This window comes from Pinus tabuliformis, chromosome 4_2, assembly GCF_031772625.1.
Source record: "Pinus tabuliformis cultivar Carrire ecotype Pingquan chromosome 4_2, CPIR1, whole genome shotgun sequence".
Lineage (NCBI taxonomy): Eukaryota > Viridiplantae > Streptophyta > Pinopsida > Pinales > Pinaceae > Pinus > Pinus tabuliformis.
The window spans coordinates 275975693-276003597 of NC_142304.1; the positions used below are offsets into that span (position 1 = coordinate 275975693).

Genomic DNA, 27905 nt, shown 5'->3' on the forward strand with positions numbered 1-27905 from the left:
AATAGTGCAAGATGCATGGAGTTGTTGCAACAACGCAAAGGTCGGAGAGGGAGCACTTGTCAGCGACAGAGGGAGTTTCAGCATCGAGGGTGTCTCTAACCTGACGAAGATGTCAGAGTTGGGAGATCAGTTACTTACTTCTCAGTAACTGAGTTGCAGTGCAGCAGTTAGCAGTGGTAGTGCTATGGGCAGCACGATGCAGCATGATGAGAGGGGTTGCAGTGCAGATGCAGCAGTGGCAGTGGCAGGGCCATGGGCAGCAGCACGGATGCAGAGGGAGTTGCAATACGGATGCAACAGTGGCAGTGGCAGGGCCATGGGTAGCAGTACAGGATGCAGCAGTGCAGATGATGGGCAGCAGGCCTAGCATCAGCACAGGGACTGATGCTGGATGATCAGGGTGATACTCAGTGAGGAGTATTGCTAGAGCACAATCCTCGCTAAGAGGGAGTGTTGATTTGGGGTAGCATCGGATGTGCTCTAGCCACAAAAATTAGTAGAGAGGCTAAGGCACATGAGATATTCAATACCCAAAAAGGGTTTTGGCAGATTCTAAACAATTTGGGAGATATTAAAATAATTAATATTTTTAATGGAGTCCCTAAGTCTAAACTTAGGGAAAATAAAATATTAATGTGAATTAATATAAAATTGTGTTAGAATGGTCTAAAAGTCATGGATCAAGCCAGATCTAATCTTAAGCCGTTGATTAGGGACTTAATCTCGGCCGTTGATTTGTCAACGAGAAAAGTATAAGAGGAGGCTCGAGGGTCACTTGGAGAACACACCAAGAGATCAAGATTTCGACTTTCTGGGGTTGAGTTTGCTGAGAAAGTTGAGAAAGTGATCAGAGTTGCAGCGGAGGGGCAATGAATACAGAAGCAAAGAGGCAGAGATAACATTGGGAGGATTAGCGTAATAGCCGGAGAGAGGGACCAAAAGCGGCCAAGGGTTCATGTAGAGCCAGCCAGGGCTCACACAGAGGCAGCCAGGAGTTGCGCAGTGCCTCGGAGGGCCAGCGTTGGTGACGTAGAGGGCCAGAGGACTGACACAGTGCCTCCAGAGGCTGACGCAGGCCAAGCCAGAGTGACGTTGGACTAACGTTGGGCCAGAGAGAGGCTGACGCAGTCCCTAGAGGCTAACACTGAGGTTTCGTGGGGAAGATTGGAGCTGTGGAGCTGTCGAATTGTTTATCTAGGGTTTCAGCCAGAATATCTGCTTTCGAGTAGAGAGGTACAACTGCCAAGATTTTTCCTCTGTTGGGTGAGCTGGATTTGACACCCAGATTGTATTTTGAAAATGCTTAATAAATCAAACCCTCAGATAGCTGCACCGGTTTTCCCGCATTGGGTTTTTCCGGGGACATTAGTCCAAAAACAACGGTGTCACTTGTATGCTTGTTTCTGTTTTCTTCAGTTGATGATCTATAATGTGTTGAACATGCACTTGTATTTATTTCCAGTATTTACATGGTAAATAACTTATTAATTAACAGAACAAGTAGGTAGGAATAAATCAGAAAGTACATGAATGGTTTCTAACGGGTTAGACTTAGAAATTCCAACAGCAATCCACAGAGAAAACAGAGCAGTAATTGAGAAAAATAAGAGGTATTACAGTATTACCCATCAGATCCATTTGTTTTGCATAAACAAAATAATAATTAAGAAAAAATACATTACATACATTTTGCTGAAATGTGAAAAATTACTATTCCTTTGAATCTAAAACTCTATCTAAAACAATGACTAAGCAGCATTTCACGAAGAAGGAGAATTCTTCTTAAACATAATTGTCCTATCAGAATTGATTGATATAGAAAGCAACCAACAAAACTACATAATGAATATTTGTACCTTGGGTTTGAATTCTGTCACTTGAAACTTTTCAAGGATTTGCATAAAATGCCTCTGATCCTGGCAACCTTTAAGTCCATAAACAGTTGCCTGTAGGTTTGCCGCAGCAACAATGAAATCCATATGGAGAGGATCCTCAGGGTCAAAGCTTAAAGCTTTTGGTAACCTTTTTGTACCACTCCAAAAGGGTGCCCCCGCTGTTGTTTTCATGTCACCAGGGAAATTGTAGCAAATCTGTATTCCAAAAGAGTGAGTGCTTAAAAGAGATCAATTATGTCGAGAGAACCAACTAAAATTAATGTTTATGCATGCAAATTAAATTGTGTAAATGCAGCAGAGGACGACATGCTTCAAAGGCCATATTCCAGTTCTACAGTTTTGCATGCTTCTGTGTGCTGAATCACTTCAACATCTAATTTCTAGTTTCTCAATGCCACATGAATCCTCATAACTCAGAAGCAAGTTGGACACTCTACAGATGTGAATGATAATGCAAGTTGTATTAGATATACTTCTTTTCGAAACAGTTAATACAAATCATACCTGTTTGATGCTATTTGAAAACAAATCTTCAAATTGTAACCGAGCCCATTCAACACAAGCATCAAAACTAGAAAACAGAGGCAGAAATTGTCCATCAGAAGTGAAATGCAAAACTAGGAAAGACTGCAGTAAACTTTCTAAGTAAAATTTCTATACACAAATGAAAATTCTATGAAAGAAACTTCCATGAATAATTTTTTTGACATTGTATGATATAAATTACAATGCTCATCATAACCTTTCCCAACAACATAAACTATGTTTAGAGGATTAGAGAATATGCAACACAATTCTTATGTACCATTCTTTCTAAGAGTTATGCAACTGACAAGCCTAAAATCATTAAAACAAAAGTTTGTATAACAAATTTGTCAAACAAAAAAGTGCATAGTAGCCATTGTCGTTCTTTAAATAGCAACAAGAAAAAATTGACCCATTAATAAAACATACCTACATAAGCAATATAGCACATGCAATTTTCCATCAATAAAAGAAACCCAGATATTGAAGTAGAATATAATTGTTGTGCAGCAAAGGATGCACAGTGTTGGAAGCTTGGTTATACTGAAAGAGGGGTGTGAATCAGTATAACACTGATTCGATCATCATTAACCAACTTTACCAATTCATTAAACAGTTGACCATTCATTAACCAGTAGCACAGCATATGAACATTAGATCCAAATGTACAAGGATGAAATCATAACACATGAGCAGTAGATCTAAATATGTAAATGTATCAAACCACAGCACAAGAGGCAACACATAAGGAGACCAGAGATTTAGGTGGAAACCCTTCCAGGAGAAAACCACCAAACTTTTGTCTTCTTCTTCTTCTTATATAAAATCTTTTCATTACATTGTATGCTGCCACCCACTAGCATGCAAGCACCGACTTGCGAGGCACTGAACTAAATCTCACGTGAGCACCCACTCATTCCAGGCAACTACCTAATGGAAGCACCCACTTCCACAACTGTATGCAAACCCCTGTCTGCTGAAGGCGCCAACCCCCAAGTTGTTCTCAGGCACACACCTAAAGGAAGCCACCACTCTCTAGCTAGCAAGCCACCACTTTCCCTGAAGGCACCTACCTACAATCACCGTGTGGACAACCTTTCGTTCACTTTCACACTGGATCTACCTCTGCTTAATAACAACAACATCAAAACACGAAACCTCTCTGCAACATAAACCCACTCAGCAACACATCCTCACTGTCAACAATAATCATCAAACTGTCAAACCCTAGCAGCACCATACATGGCATCTTTGCATTCAACCATACGAGATACTAGCAATTCAAAGCTTTGTCATCTCACACACTAGCACCATTAATAATATGTCAGTACTTTCAGAAAAGCCTGCAGCAACAACAATAGTTTGACAAACTTGTAGCAGCAATATATTCTCTGCCACAAACTGACATAATCCCAGCAAGCTACCACTTCACTCAGCATATAAAATGGCATCAAGTGCATCTACACATACTCAAACTGGCACCCTAACACAGCAGCATATCAACATTGCTCAACACTACATCAGCAGAATAAACAAGACTCAACAGGCAACTCCTCGCAGCAACATGGCAATAAAAATCTCGTGACAGTATATTGGCAGCTACAGTAGCATCCAAACATGATTGCAACTCAATACAGCATACAAACCAAACCCTGAAACAGATATGCACCAGCAATAATAAACTACTCTACAATATCAGCTCTACCTCTATCATCAGCAATGCTTGCACAATCTCGGACTGCAGCATATCTCATCACGAATGGCCATAATACACACTAGCAATGATCAAGACTCTGACTGGCAAACCCTCTGCTCCTTTGCCTTTGTTCTGAACTAAGACACTCTATCCAACACATCACAGTTGCAGACCATCACTCCAGATCATACAAAGGTCATTTTCTTCACCGGTGTTACACATGAGCAAACATACTGATACACATTACTCTGACACACCAAGCGCTATCAGGCTAAGAGATCGATCACATATCTGTTCGGATCAAACAGCTCACAGACCATACGCACTCTGCTAATCAGATCAATCAAAACATTAATACTTCGATCTAGTGGTTGATCTTCAAAGAAATCAAGTGTTAGTTTTTGTAGCATCGAATGTGTTCTAGAAACGAAATTTTGCGGAGAGGCTAGAATACATGAGATCTACAAAACCCAGAAATCGTTTCTGACAATTCTGTCTAGAAATGACTTAATTAGATTATTAACCAGTTTTTAAATATTTCTTAAATCTAAACTTAGGCAATATGCTTAATTAATTAGTGTTAATTAAGTCAAGGCGAGAATCATCTAGAAACTCACACAGATCGATCCAAAGATGATCCTAGCCATTGATTAAGTTTTAATCTTGGTCGTTGGTGCTCCAACAGAGGATTATAATAGGAGATCGATGTGGTGATGGAGGTGACAATTGAGCAGTTCAATTTCATGAGCAGATCGATTTCCTGAGTAGCAACAGTCAGTTGCCGGAGAGAGAGCTACTGAAATCAAAGTAGTGAGAGAGGGGCAGAGATAGTGAAGTCAGAGGAAGGTTTCCAAATCCGGTGAGTGCATTTGCAGAGAGGCAAGAGAGCCAAAGAGAGGCTGACGTTGGGGCAATGCAGTAGCCTCTAGAGGCAAAGTCGATTCGCTGGGAGAGATTGACGTTTTCACTTCTAAAGGCCAGGAAGGAATCCCAGAGTGTCGAAGAAGCGTCTTTCTCGTCAGCAGAAGGCAGAACGACTTCATTAGAGTTTAGTCCGAGGCTAGACGTCCAGCCATCTACGCAGAGCAGTATAGAGGCTGACGCAGAGGCTCAAAGGGCCGAAATTATGAAGGCAAGTTGTGTTGGGAGATTGCCTATGGGGTGAGGAAAATTCCTCTCCAGATTTTTGCCAGTATTTTATCTACAAGATTACCAGTATTCGGCATCCAGATTGTACTCAAATTATTTCACTGTTGTTTAATAATAAAACCCTCAGTTGTTGCATCGATTTTCCCAAGTTGGGTTTTTACGAGGACTTTTGTCCAAAAATAATTGTGTCATTTTATGTGTGTGTGCAAGCATTTCTTCCAGCGTTTATTCTTCTGCAATTTTATTTGTGCAGATTGCAGTGTGATTTATTCAGTATTTGTTGTAGCAAACAGCAAATAAATCGTTAAATTAAATTAACAATTAGGAGAATAATTTCCAGTCGCTGCAATAGGATTCTGGTATTGGAATTTTCACATGGTATCAAAGCATAGATGATCAGTCGGAGAGCACAGAGGCAAAAAGAGAAGGAATTTCATTGCTCATTGTGGGCAGCACGCCGAAATTCTCAAGGGAAGCGCAGTCATTCTGCCAAGAGGCCAAGTTACTTGTGGAGGTTCAATTTTTCTGAGTGGGGTAAAAATATTCGATCCTTCCAGATTGAGTGATTCTAAAGGTGGAGGGAGCAAATCATTTTTCATTGGGCAGATCTCTAGCTTGACACAAAGGGTTTTGCAGCAGTTCGCTAGAGCAAAACCAGCGTCAAGTGGAAGAGAGAAGAAGCACACATAGCAGAGGGAAAATTTCTCGGTGGATCTCGAGTTTTAGAGATCTAATTTTTCCAGTTGTAGATTGGTAGTAGCTGTGAGCAGATCTTCTCACTCCAGAAGGGAGTGTGAATAGCAAATCTAGCAGCCAAGCAACAAGAAACAGGGAGATTATCGCATTTATTTTCTCCAGTCTTGAGTCTCAGAAATTTTGCAGCTTTGCAGGGATGACCGTATGAGATTGCCAAAGGAGGTCGTGCGAGTTAGCCAAAATTCAGATCTGGGCAGCAGATCGACTTCCAATTGCCGAAGGCAGATGACGAAGGAAGTGCGAGTTGTCTAGTGCGAGCTGCAAAGCGAAGAAGGGTCCCAGCCAGGGCCAAGGCTTGAAAGGCAATAGTGGGGCACCAGATCCAGGTCGAGAAGTATGAGACTCCAGTGTGCCAGATGGGCAGGATCAATACCCTACTACGGGGCCCACAATATTCAGTAGTAGGATGGATTAGTTGCAGTTGATGCAATCAGTTCCAGAGCGGCAGTTGCAGACTAGTAGTAGTCAAATGCTAGGAAGCACAGTGTAGAGTTGGCAGCAGTGCAGTTGGCACAATGCAGAGTCAGCAGCAGCGTAGATTCTTCGGTGAAAGTGTAGATGCTAGCAGCAGTCAGAGACTCGGGTGACAGATGCATTATATTGATCACAGTTGATTCAGTATTTTGGATGCTTTTCAGTTGCAGATGTTGCAGTTGCAACAGCAACAGATGAGAGTGTTATGAAACCAGCTCACAAAATGATAAAAAGATAGATCAACGACTTCAAAATCAGCCTCTTCGAGGGGGCAACCTCTTTTACATTACACAAATGAACAATTCTTGGATGATACAAAAGACAAGACCTCCTTTATATATATAGGAGTCTAAGAGGTCCCAATACAATTAGAGCCTACATAACAATAATATTGTAGGGGCACAACAATAACAATAGTGGGCTTCTATGGGGCATAATAATAACAACATGGGGACTATATGGGCACAATGATACAATAAGGAGGATGCACTAATAAAAATATGGAGTTTCACTAGTAGTATAGGGACCTAGCATGCCCCTCTCCTTCAAAAAGTGTTGCCCTCAATGCTTGAGTAGTTTTGGATGCTTTGTATAAAACTCTCATCCTCCCATGTGGAATCTTCAGCGGGTAAGTTCTTCCACTTGATCAGATACTCTAAAATTGATCGATTTCGTAGCTGTTGATTTCTTTCTTTTGTGACTGCTTCCAGTTCCAATATGATTTTTCCTTCCTCTTCAAATTCCGGCAATATTGTTTGAACTGGGATCTTCTCACCTATAACCTTTTTTAAGCATGAAATATGGAAAACTGGGTGCACTCGGGAAGATGCAGGAAGCTCCAATTTGTATGCCATAGTACCAATCTTCTGTAGCACATATACAGACCATAATACTTTGGTGATAATTTATTATCCTTCTTAGCCTGCTTGAGGGAGATTTGTTTGTATGGTTGTAGTTGTAGAAATACCCAGTCACCTACATCAAAACTTCTTTTGCTGTGATGTTGATCTGCGTGTTGTTTCATTCTATTATGTGCCAAAGTGAGGTTATCCTTTAAGAGTTTGAGAACTTCTTGTTGATGCTCTATGTGATCTTCCACTGCTTGAACCTTAGAATTTTCTTTTAAAGATGATGTGATGGACGGTGGATGATATCCATAAAGTGCCATAAATGGGGTGATTTTTGTTGCAGTATGGAAGGAAGTGTTATAACACCATTCAGCCAAAGGCAACCACTTTACACATTGTGTATGTTTATCAGATACAAAGCAAACAAATATATCCTTCCAAACATTTGTTCACTATCTTCGTTTTCCCATCAGATTGAGGATGATAAGATGAGCTATCAACTAACTGAGTACCAAAATATTCCACCTCTTGTACTCCAAATAAACATTTGGAGCTTTTTGCATATAATTGTTTCTCCTCCAATAGTTTGAGCTCCCTATCAACATGTTGAAAATGATCCTTCCAAGACTTCTTGTAGATTAGTATATCATCAAAAAAATAGTAACACAAATTTTCTAAGGAAGGGTTTGAAAATGGAATTTATCAACCCTTGAAATGTAGAAGGTCCATTGGTAAGGCCAAAAGGCATGACCAAAAATTCATAATGACCCTCATGGGTTTTAAATGTTGTTTTCGAAATGTCTTCAGCCTTCATTCTAATTTGATGATATCTAGAACGAAGATCCAACTTGGTGAATTAAATTGATCCATGCAATTCATCCGATAATTCATCAATGACAAGAATGGGAAATTTATCTTTAATAGTGAGCTTGTTGAGCTCCCTATAATCCGGACACATGCGCCATGATCCATCCTTCTTGTGCCCCAATACTACTAGAGCAAAGAAAGAACTTTGACTAGATTGAATTATACCAACCTCTAGCATTTCTGCAACCATACGTTCAATTTCACTCTTTTGGGCATAGAGATATCTGTAAGGCCTAATGTTTGGAGGAACACTTCCTGGAATCAAATGAATAGCATGATCGTGATCTGGAATAGGTGGGAGGCCTTTGGGAGTCTCAAATACCTTGGAATGGTTGTCCAAGACTTTTTGGAGATCTTGCGAAATAGATGATTTCGATGTGGGAACCTCTAGCGAACATAATTGTGCAATTACGCCTCATTGTTCTATCTTTAGAAGCTTTGTCATTCCGTTAGAGCTGATTATATTTCCCTTTTTCCTTGCGATACCCCTGAATTCAACTTCCTTTCCTTCCGAAAAAATTTCATGAGAAGTTCTCGAAAATTAAAAGCTATTGTACCCAAGGATTGTAGCCATTGCGCTCCTAGTACAACATCAGCGCCACCCATTGGAATGGAAAGCAATGGGCTATTCAATACATATTCTCCCATGGAATTTTCACATCACGATCATGCCTTTGCACAGATATTGAGATCACACCTTCTCCTTTGTTCAGTCTATGGCAGAACCATCAATTGCTCAGGCCATTCCATCGCACCAGTGCTCAGGTAACATGCACAGCAATTCATACTGTCAATTTTTTTCACACGCAGGCAGCAATATGCACATCATCACTTCAATCTATCTCAGTGCCATTGACTCAGATTGCTCAAAGGCCTTGTACAAGCAGATCAATTTCACTTTTAAATACATGCACTAAGTTACTTTACGATTCCACCTCAGACTTTCGATGCAACACCTCCATGGACCAAATCAAAAAGATTAATTACATTTCACTTCGCCTTTGATGACTAAATCAGTTTACTTTGGAGACCAAATCAACCATACGTTAATCATCACGACCAGATCAAAATGATTACTTGATTGCTTCAGATATGGCCTCGGGACAGGCCCTTATTGGACTTAGAAACTCAACCTAGGAACAACTAAACAGTGAGGCATAACTAGATATGAAAAAGACAAAATACAAAGAACTTTGCTCCACCTTATCCTTCTGATCTGGGATGGTAATTTCTGAGCTTTTGATGAAGAGAAAAAATGTGTATACAAAGGCCCAGGTAGACAGCTACCTCCTTTTATAATTTCCACAAGGGGATTAAAAGATGAGAAGGCAAGTCTTGATAACATGCTCAAACATCAACCATTATAATCTTTCATGATTTTCAAATTTGAGTGCTTTTGGGGAAAGAATATGATCTTTTGATACCAGTTGTAATCCATTCTAGTAGGCCAGATTTAATATTTTAATCTAATTATAAGTCGTCTTAAGGTGTCAAGTCAACCCAAGTCGGCCAACAAGGCCAAGAGACACACCCATTGGAGTTTCGCACCCCCTTGGAAAAGTATAAATACGAGAAGCGAAAGACTATTTTTCTTGTGCATGGTGGAAAAGGCAACAAAAGGAGTCGAATGTGTGTCGTAGCCGCAGGAGTGAGAGGACAGCTAGAGGACAACTTTTATATGGTTTTGGTAAGCTAAATGATACTGCGGGCAAGGAGGAAGGCCACATGCCCTATGGAACTCTATGCAAGCGGTCGAGGCCTAGAAATTGGTGGATGAGTTTACCGTAGTGCTAAAAGAAATAGGCAACAAGGGTCAAAGTTTATTTGGGCTAGTAAAGGAGGTCGAGATTGGTTCAAGGGTGTTATAGAAGCTCGGAGAGTGAGACAGGGCAATCACAATCACAAAGGAGAGGGTTGTAACCCTGTACAATGTTGTGTGGGTTGAAACCGAAATAGTAGGCCAAGGCCTAAATAGGTGCAGTTGAGGATTGGCAGAGAGCTAAAGGAGTAAACCAAGGGACTAAGGGAGTAAGCCAAGGCTACAAGAACGCTAAAGAGGTTGATTGCAAAGGGCAGCAAGCTATCCAGGTAAGTTGATTGGTATTTTTATGATTTAAGGTGGGCTGGTAAATCCCTAGTGACCTACAGCTATATTGTTAGTGTTGTAGGTGCATATAATTGGCTAGGAAATGCTTAGAGGACAAAACCTCAGCCCTAGGTACTTGGTCAAAAGGATTTGACATTGTATTTAACATTATTTGGAATATTAAGGGCCATTATCCCTGGTACCAGAGCCCTGAGGGTTTTCTTGTTAATGGAATTATGAGAAAGCAAGTTTTAGGCATTAATTCTTGTGTATAGTACATTGATCTAATTGTTGGTCTATTCAGTTATGCAAAAGTTTTTCAAGTTAGGCATTTTCAATGTGTTTATGCTTTCTAGCTAGAGCATAGACCAAACCTGGGGGGGGCAGATTTTGCAGTGTTGCCAAGAGAGTTGGCTAGGTATGCCTTGTGAGTCATGGAGGTATGGATTATTGCAGCTTGGGGTGGTAGGGTGGGAGTTTTGGTGGATTGGCGAAGAGCTCGGCTCACATCAGTATGTTGTATGGTGGGTTGTCGACATCGTTGATGGACTTTCATTGACCTATCAAAGTAAGTTGTGATAGCTCAGGTGCCTTGGCAAGGAGTGCTTTGGCATGGACGAGGTAGCTTCATATGGGTTGTAGTTTGATCAATTTCGTGAGATAGTATCTTCTTTAGTTGCATAGTTGCACATCTGATAGTGGAGCCATATGCATATGAGGTGTTTGACCCAGGAGGATGAGGACACTTGCATATTTGAGTTGCGATGGTCTAAAGTGGACTAGGCCAAGTGTTCGTCATAGCTCTAGAGTCTGGACTTGAAAGGACACAAGTTCAGTCGCAGTGTGTGCATAGGTTTTCTTGAGATTACATTTTGGGAGGGAAAACAAAATGAGCCAAGGGAAACTTGTGTAGGCTCAGCGGGAGGCTGGCTTCAAAAGGAGACTGTTGGCTCAAAGGGAGAGTCAACATCCCAATGGAAATCTAACCTTCAGGTTCAAGCGAAAGAGTGGAGTCTTCCAGGCCATGCAAGGAAAGTCACGAACCATGCAAGGATGTCATGGTGCATGCAAGGAAAGTCATGGTCCATGCAAGGAATTCATGGTGCACGCAAGGAAAAGTCATGGTACATGCAAGGAAAGTCATGATCATGCAAGAGAAGTTATGGCACATTCAAGGAAGTCATGCCCATGCATGGAAAAGTCATGGCACTGTTGAGAAATCTAGGGTAGACAGATGGGATGATTTATCTTGCTTGATAACTATTTCTGATGTATTTTTAATTTTACTTCATTTGCTTCTCCTTTTACTTACTTATTATTATGTGTTCTCTTCATTAAACAGCTACCAAAATATAAAGAACAATGAGACAAACGACCAATGTTGCACGAAATGCCCCCCGTCCCCCGGACCAAAACCCCGAAATGCGATCCGTACGGATCTGTGGGTGATGTGCTGGCCGAAATGCGTTTCAGAAATTCTAAAACACAGATCAAGCCAAAAAAGACGGTTCCTGGCATGTCGGAATCGTCCAGTCCGATCCGCGTTTCGGAATTTCCGATCCATGTTTTGGCTGGCCGATAGCCCAGCCGAAACGCCACGTTTCGAGGTCGGATCCGTACAAATCACAACCGATTCTGTGCATCGTCTTTTTTTTTAATTTTTTTTCTATTGCTTGGGGTGGGTCCAAGATGGGTTAGGGTATGGAATGAAGGGATTAAAAGGCCCTTTGACCTCTCATTTGCTCACCTGTATTTTGTGAGAGCTTGAAGAATAGAGCATGGAGAAGAGAGGAGAAGAGAGGAGAGACTTGAACAGAGCTTCGAGGAGTAAAGAAGGAGGAGCTAGGAGAAGGAGGAGGAGCTTGGAGGAGTAAAGAAGGGCTTCCATCTACAAGAGCTAAAGAGGTAAGTGCAAACCCCAAACTCCCTCATTTTTTTGTCATTGTTTTTTGTATTTTTCTCCTCCCTCTCCTACTCTTTCCCATTCTTTCTTCTTGCTCATTTAATTGCAGGTTGTCCACCACCTATATTCATATTCCAAGATGGTGTTCTTTTGGCTTCTATGTATCATTCCACTTTTGGTTTTAATGATGGCAAGGGGGAGTAGAAATAGAAAGGAAGAAGAACAAGAGGATAGTGGTCCCCATATGAGTGACCCAATGTATGATGAGGAGGAAGGGTTTGAAGAGGAAGGGGATGAACTTGAAGGGAACACTGAAACACTAGAGGGGAAAGCTGCATTGACACCCTTGTGGAACTATGTGACCAAACTTGAAGGGGGAAAAGGTGGTGGAAGCTACAATTTTTTGTGCCCTCATGGTTGTCATGGAAGAAAACCATTTAGTGGTTCATATACCCGTGTGATAAGACATCTTTGTGGGGTGATGGACAGTGATGACAGAAAGGGTGTTGTGGGGATACAAATTTGCCCAAACATTTCAGCTGAACAAAGAAGAAAATACATCCAAATAGAGGAGGTTGCACAACAAAAAAGCAAGAAACAAAAAACTCAGTCTGAATCAAGTGCAACCTCTAGATTTGGTAGATCATCTCTTCATGGTACTTCTGCAAGCTCTAGAGGTAAAAGAGCAATAAGGGATTTCTTGAATGTTGTTGGGAGGGATGATGTGGATGGAAAGATAGTCAATTTTCTTTGTGCTTGCGGTGTACCATTCAATGTGCTTCGCTCTCCCTATTGGCATGAAATGGTAAAGGCCATCAATGAAGCCCCAAAAGGATACAAGTCCCCCAACTATGAGAAAGCTAGAACAATGTTATTAGAAAGAGAAAAAGCAAAGGTTCAAAGAGCTTTGACATGTTTTACAAATGAGTGGGTGGATTGTGGGGTATCCATTGTATCAGATGGGTGGACAAATATTAGAAACCAACATTTGATAAATTTTCATGGTGTTCCTGCTAGTGGTGCAATTTTTATTACATGTCATGACTACTCCTCCATCAATGCAAGTTCCCAAAACATTGCAAATCTCCTATTGCAATCAATCAGAGATGTTGGTCCGAATAATGTGGTTCAAGTGATCACAGATAATGCAGCAAATTGTAAGGCAACGGGAAAAGTTATTGAGCGTACTCATCCACACATCTTTTGGTATGGGTGCTTGGTGCACACATGAACCTTTCGATGAATGATATTGTGAAGCATAAAGAATGTGGATGGATTAATGAGCTTTACAGGAAAGGGAAGCAACTCATTAAATTTATCGCAGGGCATATAAGGGTAAACTACTTCTATGGCACTTACTCCATGTTGCGGTTTCTTAAACTTGCAAAAACAAGATTTGCAAGTTATTACCTCACCTTTAGGCGGCTAGTGAAGGTGAGACAAGTTTTAACTAATATGGTGACCTTTGAATCATGGGAGGAAATTAACATTGATAAAGATGGTGCTAATCTAGCCAAGGACATTATTCTTGACATGTTCTTTTGGTCACAGGTTAAATATGTTTTGCCAATCACCAAACCAATTAATTACATGATCAAGTTTGCAGATTCAGATCGGCCAATAATTGGGGAGGTGTGTGAGCAAATGGATAGCATGTTGGGCAGATTAAAGACATTTTTGATCCTAGACATATCACCTTGTACAATTATATTCGTGCAGAGGTGGAAAACCAATTGGAAATGCTAAATGTTTCATTGCATGCATTACCATATCTTTTGACACCTAAATACTATCATCCATCATGGCTTTCAACACTAGCACCTACGGGGGAGCAGGAGAAAACCACACCTAGATCTAGAGGTCCTAGAAAAATATATGATTGCTTTGGTAAATTAGTCCCTGATGAGGAGGCTACCATGGTACAAAAACAATTGAACAACTATACGCTTAGCACTGGTCCATTTGGGACCATGCATGCAATTAAAGATTGCGAGAACTTTTCTTCTCTTGAGTGGTGGAACATGCATGGAGGTGCTACTCCACTTCTATAGACTTTGGCATTGTGGGTGCTATCACAGGTGGTAAACACTTCTTCTGTAGAGAGGTGTTGGAGCTCTTAGTCTTTCATCCATAATGTTAAAAGGAACAGGTTAAGTTAAGACCGAGCAGAGAGCTTGGTTTATGTTCATTACAACTTGCGATTGTTGTCCCATTATTGTGATGATGCAAACAATAATAAAGACCTTAAGGTTTGGGACAAGAATCCAAAGGAGCCCAATTTGGAGGATGGAGTGTTGCGATTAGAGCAATTAGAGCATGCTCTTCTCCAGGTATGTCCATTGTGGTATGAATTTTGCTTATAAAGCATATCTCTAATTCCTATTTTTAATTTTTTTTGTTAACTAGTGGTTTTTTTTGGTATGAATTTTTTGAGCAAAACAAGGATGATGATAATCAATTTGAGATGCCACCCCCATCTATTCCATTGGTACCCAGGTTCCATGGTTCAACACCAATAGTAGGGGCTTCATCTTCATCAGTCTCAATCCCACTCCCACAACTTCCACAGGCACCATCTTCTTCATTGCCACCACGTGGAGGACCACCACCACGTTCTCTTTGTGGTGGAAGGAGGAGAGATTAGTAGCTATATTCACAATTTACTACTTTTGTCATAGATTAATCATTAGACTTGTAGGCTTGTTGTGAATTTTAACCTTTTTGTCTTGGTGGTGACCAAGTGGCCTATTTTGTAAACATTATTATTTGAATTTTGGACATGACTAATGTTGATAGTTGCTCACTTGCTAGATAATATGTTTTATGTTTTATGTTTTATGTTTTATAATATGCTTAAATGTTTTATGTTTTATAATATGCTTAAAAATTTGATGTATGTTTGTAATTGCTAGAATATAGATGGTTGATGCTCGAATAATTAATCATTGATGTACAATGGAATCATGGATGCCATATCTATCTTGATTTATGTAAAAATATGCATGCTTTCATGTCTTCTACAACCAATTTGGTATTTGGGATGTTTGTTTTGAATGTAAATGCAAAAAAATATAAATATATATATATATAGTAGATGCTTCTGAGACGCTTTGCTTCCCAAATTTTTGGAAAATGACACTTCCGCATCCCCGCTTCCAAAAAACGTCCCTGTTTCGTCCCCGCTTCGTGCAACGTTGCAAAGGACACAAGATATAGGCGATCGGTCAAGACCAAAACCTCTCCAATCATGAGAGGAAAATGCTAGAATTCTTCTTGTAAGAGTAATTATTATTCACAAGGTTGTGTAAAAGTACATAGAAAGCCTCCATTATATAGCAATGGAGGAGTCCTAGTGTCGGTTAAAGATAACTATGACAACAGGGCAAATACAAGTGTTGAAAATAGCAACAAGAAATGATAAAAATAGAAGTGCTAAAAATAGCACTGTTATAAATAGCAGTTCGGGTACCAGTGTTGGACATAGCAACAAGGAATGAAAAATGGAAGTGCTAAAAATAGCATTGCTATAAATAGCATTTCGGGTTAGATTCCTATTTTAGTTAGTCCCTGAACTAAAATAGAGAAGTAAAATTCGAATTTGATCTTAGCAGTTGTTTGTAAAATAATTAATTAATTCATCTTGAGTTAATTAGTTGTAGAAAATCAAACATGAAGTCTATGTGGGGACATGCAACAGTTTCTCCATTGATTGAGGAATTTATCCATCAGTTAAAGAGATAAGGATGAGTTGTAATATTGAGTTGTAATTAGTTGGCTCAGTTAACTAAGTCAAGTCCAGTTAGATTAATTCAAACAGTTTGTTGAATTAATTGTGAGTTCAGTTAGTAATGCATGTATGCATGTAACTGCTGCACTTCAGATAACTGAATATTCTCTCATAAATAACTCATGCATGTCAGTGCAAACAGAGACCAAATTGAGATCAGATGGAGGGACAGTATACTATCAGTTGCAGGAATATCCCATTGTGAATATCTCTTGCATGCAGAAGGAATTCATTCCTTGGAGATTGTGTAGTTACTTCTTCAGTTTAGTGAGTGTGATGAGGCCAATTCACCCAAGTGGCATCATTGGACCCCAAGAAAAATTGTGCAAGGAAATAGGAGGCTTGGAGGACAGAGGAGAAGGTTGTGAGATCCTTTCACTGTCTATGAGCAGTATTGTTTGATTGCAGAGAGAGCAGGATAGCTTGTGAGTTGATTCTTTTTGTAATCTGAACATATTTCCACTTGTATGATAATACAAAGATTAGGGTTTTAGGCTGAGGCTTTCCCCGGGCTATTCTTCTGTGTTTCATGTGTATAATTTCTTTTCTTCTGTTATATGTGTTCTAATTGATCTAACTCAAATTGACTAAGCTTCCGCAAAGTTTGTTGTAGAAGTAGATCTTGTATTTTGCTTTAGTATATTGCATAATATGTTGATCTACAGTGGGAATTTCTCCATGGTATCAGAGCAAAGGTGATCAAAGCGAAGAACAGTATACAAGAAGGGAGAAGTTCAAAGGTTGAAGTTTCTGAAGATAGAAATCGAGTTCTTATCACATCTCAATTTCACCAATGGCGTTCAACGGTTTAATACTCGAGTATGCCCTTAGTGGCAACTCGAATTATATATCCTGGAAGGATCGCATGCAAGTAGTATTAGAGGATAACGATCTAAAGGACTTCATTGATCAAGAAGTCCCCAAGCCGACTGATGCTACAAAATTGGCGGAATGGAAGAAATGTATGGCTAGAGCAAGGAGAATCCTCCTGAAGGGAGTTCGAGACCACATTGTCTCGAGCCTCCATGGGAATGAGACACCGTTTTCCATGTGGAAAACATTGAAAGATCTATATCAGAATAGCAGTGATCAAAGGAAGTTGGCGCTGAAAGACAAGCTTCGGAAAATCAAGTGTGAAAAGCGCAACATGATCTCTACATATCTGAACAAGCTCACCACCTGCAGGGATGAGCTTGGAAGTGTATGGATCACGACCACTGATGATGACATGGTGAGTCTTGCACTCCTCGGTCTACCTAAGAGCTGGCATAGCTACCAAGACTCGGTTAATGGAAGAGAAAAATTGCCAGATTGGGAACGACTTTGGTCGGATCTGATGCAAAAGGAGATAAGGAGAAGCACCAGAGATGGTTCTTCATCCAAGGAGAATGAAGAAAATTGCGCCTTAGCGAGTGAGGCAAATAAAGGGAAGGAGAAGGATTCTCATCCCAAATCAAGTTCTTCCTATGGTGGGAAGAAGTTTGACAAATCAATAGTGCGATGCTTTCGTTGTCATGAGGTGGGCCATTTTGCTACAAATTGTCCACTGAAGAATTCCAAGATGGGATCCAAGGAAGGATCTGAAGGTGAGGCATTGGCCACACAGTTCGAATTGGATTTCACCCTCTTCGCATGCATGGTTTCATCCATGGTGGGATGTGGTTGGTTTCTTGACAATGGAGCTTCTTTCCACATGACCGGCGGCAAGAGTTTGTTCAATACCTTGGAGGAGAAAGATCTCCAGATACTCATAGTGATGGGTAATGATGAAAAGTATAGTGACTCAGGTGTAGACACGGTTGTTTTTCAGAGGGAGCATAGAGCTCGCATTACCTTGACCGATGTCAAATATGTACCAGGACTGAGGAAAAATTTGGTGTCGATCGCAATGCTGGAAGACAAAGGTTATGATGTAATCTTCAGTAAGGGAAAGGTTTTCCTTCAACACATCACCACGAGACAGGTGAAGCAGATCGGTTTACGAGTCAAGAACTTGTATGCTCTTGAGGTTCAAGATGCATGCAAAGCCTTGAGGAGCAAGGCAACTGGTGAAGACTTGGTGGTTGAAAGGGAGAGTACATTACCTCTCAACATGCAGCCACAGGAGAAGTATCAGACGATTATGGAGGAGCCATGATTGGTGAAGCAGCTTCAGGAGGTTGTGGAGCAGCCACAACTGGGGAAGCCGAGAGGAGACACAGTGGAGGCATCCACTCATGCAGAGACCTCTAGTAGGGGGAAATTTCGAGCCAAGTGGGCAGAGGGATCACATACATCCATACCTCCAGGTCAGAGGTGGTGCGATGTGGAGTGACATTCCCAAGAAGGCTGGAATAGGGGTAGGATCATTAAGGTACCCAGCCTCTCTGATTAGACCTTGCTATGGGAGCCTTGACGAGGAGTAGCAGGACTGGCTGAGTGGGTAGAGGTAGATGCGGATGGAGCGGCAGAGAGAGCTACAGTGCAGGAATCCCAAGACAGTGCAGAGCTAGCAGGCTGCAACAATGCAAGAGGCACAGGAGTGTTGCACTAGTGCAGGATGGCACAAAGAGGTGTGCAACAATGCGAGATGCATAGAGTGTTGCAGCAGCTCAGAGGTCACGGAGGGAGCACTTGTCAGCGGCAGAGGAAGCTTCAGCATCAGAGAATGTTTCTAGCCCAACAAGGAGGTCAGTTGGGAGATTTCTTGTTTCTAGAGTTGCTAGAGCAACAACACTTGGGAGAAGTGTTGCATGCAGAACATTCCAAAGCTTCAAGATCGAGTTCGAGTTGAATGCCTTGCTTTTTGAGAGGGAGTGTTGAAAATAGCAACAAGAAATGATAAAAATAGAAGTGCTAAAAATAGCACTGCTATAAATAGCAGTTCGGGTACCAGAGTTGGACATAGCAACAAGGAATGAAAAATGGAAGTGCTAAAAATAGCACTAGTATAAATAGCATTTCGGGTTAGATTCCTATTTTAGTTAGTCCCTAAACTAAAATAGAGAAGTAAAATTCGAATTTGATCTTAGCAGTTGTTTGTAAAATAATTAATTAATTCATCTTGAGTTAATTAATTGTAGAAAATCAAACATGAAGTCTATGTGGGGACATGCAACAGTTTCTCCATTGATTGAGCAATTTATCCATCAGTTAAAGAGATAAGGATGAGTTGTAATAATGAGTTGTAATTAGTTGGCTCAGTTAACTGAGTCAAGTCCAGTGAGGTTAATTCAAACAGTTTGTTGAATTAATGGTGAGTTCAGTTAGTTAATGCATGTATGCATGTAACTGCTGCACTTCAGATAAATGAATATTCTCTCATAAATAACTCATGCATGTCAGTTCAGACAAAGACCCAGTTGAACTCAGATGGAGGGATAGTGTACTATCAATTGCAGAAATATTCCATTGTGAATATCTCTTGCATGCAGAAGGAATTCATTCCTTGGAGATTGCGCAGTTACTTCTTCAATTTAGTGAGTGTGATGAGGCCAATTCACACAGGTGGCATCATTAGACCCCAAGAAAAATTGCGCAAGGAAATAGGAGGCTTGGAGGACAGAGGAGAAAGTTGTGAGAGCCTTTGACTGTCTATGAGCAGTATTGTTTGATTGCAGAGAGAGCAGGATAGCTTGTGAGCTGATTCTTTTTGTAATCTGAACATATTTCCAATTGTATGATAATATAGAGATTGGGGTTTTAGGTTGAGGCTTTCCCCGGGCTATTCTTCTGTGTTTCATGTGTATGATTTCTCTTCATCTGTTATATGTGTTCTGATTGATCTAGCTCAAATTGATTAAGTTTCCACAGAGTTTGTTGTAGAAGTAGATCTTGTATTTTGCTTTAGTATATTGCATAATCTGTTGATCTACAGTGGGAATTTCTACAACAAGTCCGTATGTGAGCTTACAACTCACCATACTTAGCTCATAGGGAAATGAAGCATTGGAAAAGACACACTCCAACACCCCCCTTAGCAAAACATAGGGAGTAACTAAAGAAGAAAGAAAACAAGAAATGGGTCCTGACAACAAGGCCTAATTAGCTACCTATGTAAAAACTCTCATAAGCGGAGAAAGAGAGAAAAACCCTTAGGAAAAAACTCCCCCCGCCCCCCAAAAGAGAGAAAGATGTCAGTGCTCAAATTATCATGGAGTTGAAATTGTAGAGTAATTACCATGTAAGAGTAATTATTAGTCACAAGGTTGTGTAAAAGTACATAGAAAGCCTCCATTATATAGCAATGGAGGAGGCCCGGTGTCAGTTAAGGATAACTATGACAACAGGGCAAATACAAGAACCTATGTGAGCTTACAACTCACCATACTTAGCTCATAGGGAAATGAAGCATTTGAAAAGACAAACTCCAACACTTCTTCTTATAGAATCTTCAATTAACGAATTCCAAGACCTAGACCCTTGACCAAAACCCACCCAAGACCAAGTCAATCCCTTTCCTTGAAATGCCTTTCTTCCACAAGCTCAACCTTAGTCAAACTAACCTTCCAGTTGCAACAGCTTCTCCTTCAATATTCTTTTTCGGAGCTACAACTTCTTGACTGAAATTTGGCATAACTGCAGAAACCCTAGGCTGCACGTGTGAGCAAGAGCATGGAGGAAGAGTCCTCCTTTCTTCTTCGCTTGGTGTGATATCTCTTCTTCAATAACTCGGCCTTCAAAATGATCTTTTTGCCACCCAAGATCGGACCTCTAGATGACTGTAATATTCAATCTTTCTGCGGCATAGAGAGCCCTAATTTTCCTTCACACGTGTGAGGTATTTAGCCCAAAAATAGATCCAATCTTCTACGTCTTCTTTCTCTTTCTTCCTCACTATCTAAGAGTCTTCTTGCTCCTCCTTCGCAGTTTTTCCTTCACTCAAATACTTGATGGATGATCTTTTGAGGGAGGCCTCGTACTCCCATATATAGTCTTTCCTCCATGCTTCTAGGCTGACTTAACTTCACTCCAAGGCCGACATGATCTCTTGATAGGCCAACTTGAATGTGGCATATTTACAAGGCCTTGGAGGGTTTGTTTGACTCATTCTTTGACTTAAATAATTTTCTTACAATATGTAACATCCCCACATGGGTCTTTCATACATGACAATGACTTTTAATGACTTGATGACTCAATGACAAATTCTAAGAGCTCTCAATGGGGGCTTGACCTAAAAAGAAATCTTCTTGAGCATGAAACCCATGCCTGAAGATCAACAATAATAAATTTATTTTTCTCATTATATCAAATACATAAAATCATAATTACATATGTCATTTTGAAGACCAAACCTAGTTACATATTTCAACACTCCCTCTTAACTAGGGAGGTATTCATTACAAGGTACTTGGACATTCTCAATTCGAAGAATTCTCATAACAAGAGTCGGATTGGTAACCCATCAGTATAGCATCATATCATCCAGCATTGTCACATAGCAAGGCCTTGACAACAACTCTATCTCTCCACAAGATCAGAGCACAATGCTAGCGAGACCAATGATTTATAGACACCATCATCATTGTCTCTCTCGAAACATACCCCACCCGGGTTCTCTCAGAGTATGTTCCACCAAGATTATTCTTATCTTGGATTCCCAATCCTCAAAGAATATTGTTCCTCTACAACTACTCTTACCTTGGATGCCCTACAACATCCTCAAAGAGTATCCAATGCCATATGCTTACCCAATCGTCCATTCTTTCTTCCAAAGTGCAGACAAGAATGATGTGTTCATCTCTCCTCATGGCCTTCACTAAGACTCACGAATGTTAGTCCTCGTCTAGTGCATGACACATGAAGTAGAGAACCATATATGCCACTCCCCCTTATCCAGGGATGACTAAACCATTCCATAAAAGGCTTATCCAGGGATGACTAAACCATTCCATAAAAGGAATGTACCCAAGCTCCCTCTTAACTAGGGACTTGACCAAGCTTCCCTTAATTAGGGACTTGCTTCCAACAGCTCTCTAGGTGGAGATCATGGGACAACCAACTATTTGTAGGACTCCCTCTTTCGATGTCATGAATTTCTTCTTTGTTATGGAGCCTACATCTTTTGGGACTTCTTCGTGGGGCATTGACCATCCATCACTTTCATTTCATAATGTTCCAAATAGAAATTTTACAGAGTTAATCAAAGACATGCACAGAAATAACAACACAATAAATTTTCAGCAAACAACCATGAAACAAAAAAAAAATTCAGAACACCAAAATTGACAATTTTATCATATATAATTGTTGGAGTACTATGTCAAATAGAAAGAGTGCACTTGGGCTTGCACAAGGCAAGCTACAAGCCTTTGGTGGTCGATATATCAATGCCCAATTGCTGCAGGAATTTATCTTCCAGAAATCTACACTTGCCCTAGTAATTTTGCACTGTTGGCTGTGTTGATATTGTGACTTGACCCCTCAAATATGCCCAGAAAATTCTGCAAACTTAGATATGATATCCTTGTCAAAAGCCCAGAAAGTGTTTTCTCTGGTTTTGACACTCCAAAATCGACCCCAAATTCCCAGCGCTTCTCCACCACCAGTAAATTTTGGTCTATCGGAATTTCTGTCTTTACAGCCCTCCAAAATAGTGGAAAATATCCCCTTGACTCCCTTTTAACTCCCACACAACAACCCAGCTCCAAATACCTCTAACCAAGACCACCCACAACAACTCCCTCTCAATTACTACGTAGGTTTGTGTAGTAACCGCGTAGGCTCAGCAAGAGAAATTCGTACAGGTGAAATGGGTTCACTTCTGCTCTGCGATTCTCTCCTCTCCTCCAGCAACTTCTATAAGTAGTGTCTAGCAAATGGTGTGGCTTCTAATTCCCGGCACCAACTCCCCAAAGGATAGCATAGCTTTGATTCTGCGTCCCAGTTTAGTTCAGAAAATTCGTGGCACCTGTGCTATGCCTCTCTCTGCTTCCACAAGGCAATGGTGATACCTTCCTAGGGTGGCACTTTTAGTCCACAGAAGAGAAGGGTGAGTTTCCTCCTTGGGAAACTCTAGTGCTCAACAACACTTGTGACTCAGTTGAACAGCTTGAGCAACAACAAAGTTTGTCAAATGATCAAAAAGCCCCTAAAATGAGAGCCTCACCTCCAATTTATAGCTAGCCATCCCTCATGCTCCTTGTGGGTTCCCTTGGAGTGGCCCCCACTCTCCACTTCCCATCGAATCTCTTGGCTTATCTAATGTTTGAAGGTGGCACCTTTATAAATTTTCCTTTTCACCCACTTTTCCTAAGTTTATATGCCAAATATTTATTAACTGCCAAAAATTGCAAAATTGAGAATTCCCTTAGCAAAATTATTAATTGGGGACATGACAGTCCTCCCCACCAAAAATTGCTTGTCCTCAAGCAATGCCTGAACAAGCGCCCCTCTATCAGCTTACCCAAATGGCTACTGCAAATGATATCGGGGTCCCAAATGTGCCATTGAGTCATCCCTATCCCCAACACTATCCTGTCATGAAGGAGTCCCTCGATACTAGGACCCAAAGTCGTCCTAGTCAACGTGAAGCACCTGTTGCTCCACTCACTGTCCAACCTGGTATAGACACCTGAATCCCTCTACATACCATCAGTAAAGAAAGCAACACGATCATATAAATCCTTGTTTGTCTCCCCGTGCAGTTGCTCTGTTGAGTCATTCATCTCATGTACTCGAAGGCTAGGCACCCAAGGATACAATCCAACCCCTGTGGATAAATCCTTGCTCGCACGAGCTTCCCCTAAACTCCCCCTGTTGGTCATCCCTCCATGTTGGTGAAGTCCCCCATGCCAATAAAGAATCACTAAAATCCAATGGAAGGTCAAAATGATCTCCCCCTGTCAAACCCAGCTCACTTCCAAAGGTAGTTGAATTGTCAAGTACTGTGATGCCAAGATCCCAAGCCCATCGCAAGAAGAAATTGCCCTATAGACCCTGTGACACTTTGGTCACAACTAACTGTCTAACATACTCGTACCAAATCCTCATCTCCTGCAACTCTTGGCCATAATATATGTGATGATCGAGGCTATGCCCAACTTGCCAAGGGAACTCAACAATGCCAGCGCCTATCACTCCATGGTTGGCCCCAACCCTGAACACCCACATGCCTCGCCATATGATGAAGACCTCCGTGATCCCCCATGTGCCAACTTGATAATGAACCAGATCATCGACTGTCCTGATCGTACTCACTAAGTAATGGAGTGTCCCCCGCATCAACTGGATCTGTAATTCCCATAACCATACTAGAGGTCCACAATTCCCACACCTCATGGGTTTCCATTGCATAACACTACTACCTGCTAGAGCCCATCTGGTCCTCATCTTTGACCCTTGTATGTATACCATAGGTGGACCCCAAGTATCACGAATCAATCCCAAACATGCAAATTTGCCCTACTCCTGCTAGACCATGCAGTGAAATCCGCTATACCACCTCCTGATGATACACCTGGATACTAATCAGAGTTTTGGGTACCCTCCTGTAGACAAAGTCTACCACCCACTGTCCCTTAGGCTCCTGTAATGCCTTCAACGGTCTCGCCAGAAGTGCATCATGCAACTCCCTCGCAATCGACTCCCCAAGTGTGAGCCCAGGAGTGGAACCTATGTTACCTCGACAATAAACCATGCCATCCCTAAGCCTGTATCTGTCAACTCATGCCTCCACCAAATGTCTCAATTGGAGAGTCTCCTCCTCACCCATGACACGCAGTGCCTCATCCAGCTACCTAAGGTGGGCCTCCTATGTTTTGCTGCTTGAACAGAAAGCAACAAACTCTTTGCGACCGTAAGCAACACTGGAGAGTGATGGGTGGGTAGGTCCCCAAGGGTATGATCAAGAGTCTGCAGGGATACCGAAGAGTAATCCTATGGATGTCCCTCTCTCTGCCTCAGATCTGCTGATAACACAATCGACTTCATTGAACATGGCGTCCCTAGAAGCTCAACTCCGTCCTCATCAATTTGGGGTGAACTGAACCCAACGGTAGACCTAATGTCCCTGTCCATAAGTCTCCCTGGAGGCAACGCTCCAAGAGCCAACTGTGTCGTACAATATGCCGCTGCATACCACCAAGTATCCCCGTACTCCACAGCATGCCACTATACCCTGCGGCCTATTTCTATACACCATTGGATACCTCGTGCTACTATTGGACCATCCCGTATCGTCTCGTATCCTGCTTGTGCCACTATACCTGGCACTCCCTATGTGTACTCAGTGAGATGGGAGTCGCTCCTCCTACTCCACAACGCACGCCAACATGCTACAGCAAATAACCATGCATCTTTGTGCTCCTCTGTAGGCCACTGCTCGTCACTATATGCTCCTACACATCCCTAGATGTCATGGCCTAAAGTTGTGACAGTACGCGTCGGCCCGCACCTGACTGGCATCATCACCTCCATTGTCGCATCATCATACCCTCTGATGAATGGATCTCCCCTCCAAATCCTCCTGGAGGGACCCGAGAAGTGAATCTCCCTAGGTGCCAGTAGTGATGCCAGCACTACTCTGCACCTCTATGTTCGTTGTGCCCCACATAATAGTGGAGAATCCCCATCCCAATACAAGGCATTGTCTGGTGACCTGTCAATGCCACCTCCTCCGACAATCTCCTGCGAGAGTGTTGATTATCTCATGACCCCACGCATAACCAGCATAACCCAATGACCCATGGAGTTCCCTCACACACTGACTGGCCACTGGTGCTGACTGAAATTCCCCTAGCAAATGTGTGTGCTCGACTGCTGGGTCAACTATACCACCAATGCCATAGTCAATCTGCGTATCTGGCAAATGGTAGGTAGTCCCACCTGGATCCCAATGCCAACCTGGGCCTCCAGTATCCCCGATGCCTGAACATGCCTGCTGACTCTCACTCTGGCCTATAACCGACTCCATACGCCTAGCCCACTCCACCGAGTACCAACTCAAAATCTCTCACCATCCAACCCCAAGGAAACGATCGAAAGCACAAACCCCCGTACACTGAACTAGCCCTCCAACCTGTGAACATTGCACGCTGCGCAACTCATGTCACCTTGTCTCGCTGGGTTGGTCAACACATATAATATGTCTAGGTAACTCCACCTCTCTCTCCCCCCTGTATAAAGGTAACCTAGCAATGCTGCAAGCCCCATCTATATAGGACTGAAGAGAGCTACTGTCTGGAAGTATTGCAGCTTTGTTGACGGTTTGTGCATCTATCTGGTCTAAATCGACGGCTAGCCCAAAAGATGATTGCTCGTCCTCCTCCAACATAGGCTCTACATGGGTCACAACATGCCCCTCCATGACTAGCTCGCATCCCTCTATGTGTTCTACATGCTATTGTAGGTGGTTGTTGTCAGGGAACTTAGTCATGGCTCCGGGTACCTTTATGTCTCTTAGCACCTTACCTAGGGACGACACCTCATCAACATATGGCTCTAGCAACGTAAGCTCTACTCTCCATCAAGGTGTCAACCGGTGCTATCAAAGAGGTTCCAACACTGGTGACTCCTGTGCCACACTGGGTATATCAATGTGCCCCTCACCATCCTGCTTGTCCTCATTCTCAACCTCCCCCGACCTCCACTGACAAAAACACCCCCTGGTCTCACCCTCTAACTGCCCTCCTCTATAGGATGATCTCATCCTTGACTCATGCTTCTCCTCCAGCGCATCCAGAAAATGAGGCATGGTAGGACAACCAAATTGGCCATACGTATGGGTGTTGTACTACTAGGTTGTGTGTGCATGCACATGGCTTCTCTGCTGGGTATGACTCAACATCCCCACCATTTGTTGCATCCTCTCTAGGACCTGTTGGTTTTGCCTCCTCAGCTATTGGTTATGCCTCATCAACTCCTCCATGATCCCTTGTGTACTCTTCCCTTTCTGTGTCATTGGAGTGCCCATAAATTCACCAGTCACTATGCATGCATAGCCAAAACCTCCATGATCCTGCTAGCTCCCCCACAGCTACTCTGATACCATTGTAATGTTCCAAATAGAAATTTTACAGAGATAATCAAAGAAATGCATAGAAATAACAACACAATAAATTTTCAGTAAACACCCATGAAACAGAAAACGCTGCCAGAGCACCAGAATGGACAATTTTATTATATATAACTGTTGGAGTACAATGTGAAATAGAAAGAGTGCACTTGGGCTTGCACAAGGCAAGCTACAAGCCTTAGGTGGTCGATATATCAATGCCCAACTGCTGCAGGAGTTTATCTTCCAGAAATCTGCGCTGGCCCTAGTAATTCTACACTTATTGGTTGTGTTGAGACCCTAATTTGACCCCTCAAATCTGCCCAGAAAATTCTGCAAAATTAGATATGAGATCCTTGTCAAAAACCCAGAAAAACCCAAAAAGGGTTTTCTCTAGTTTTGACGCTCCAAAATTGACCCCAAATTCCCAGCGCTTCTCCACCACTAGTAAATTTCGGTCTGCAGGAATTTCTGTCTTTACAACCCTCCAAAATAGTGGAAAATCTCCCCTTCATTCCCACACAACCCAGCTCTGAATACCTCTGACCAAGACCACCCACAACAACTCCCTCTCAATTACTGCGCAAGCCTGGGTAGTAACTGCGTAGGCTCAGCAAGAGAAATTTGTACTGGTGAGATGGGCTCACTTCTGCTATGCAATTCTCTCCTCTCCTCCAGCAAATTCTGCAAGTAGTGTCCAGCAAATGGTGTGGCTTCTAATTCCCGGCACCAACTCCCCAAAGGATAGCGTAGCTCTGATTCTGCGTCCCAGTTTAGCTCAGAAAATTTGTGGCACCTATGCTATGCCTCTCCCTGCCTCCACAAGACAATGGTGATACCTTCCTAGGGTGGCACTCGTAGTCCACTAAAGAGAAGGGTGAGTTTCCTCCTTGGGAAACTCTAGTGCTCAACAACACTTGTGACTCAGTCGAATAGCTTGAGCA

At 41.9% G+C, this 27905-nt stretch overlaps 1 protein-coding gene across 1 annotated transcript in view; it reads right to left on the bottom strand.

Annotated features, from left to right (window-relative positions):
- LOC149169055 (uncharacterized) overlaps positions 1-27905 on the bottom strand; it is a 541452-nt gene that overhangs the window by 350037 nt on the left and 163510 nt on the right. Inside the window, exons 7-8 of the mRNA XM_089428542.1 lie at positions 2400-2466; positions 1857-2090 (exon numbers count right to left, since the gene is read on the bottom strand). Coding sequence (XP_089284668.1) covers positions 1857-2090; positions 2400-2466 — 301 coding nt within the window. The remainder of the gene's footprint in view (positions 1-1856; positions 2091-2399; positions 2467-27905) is intronic.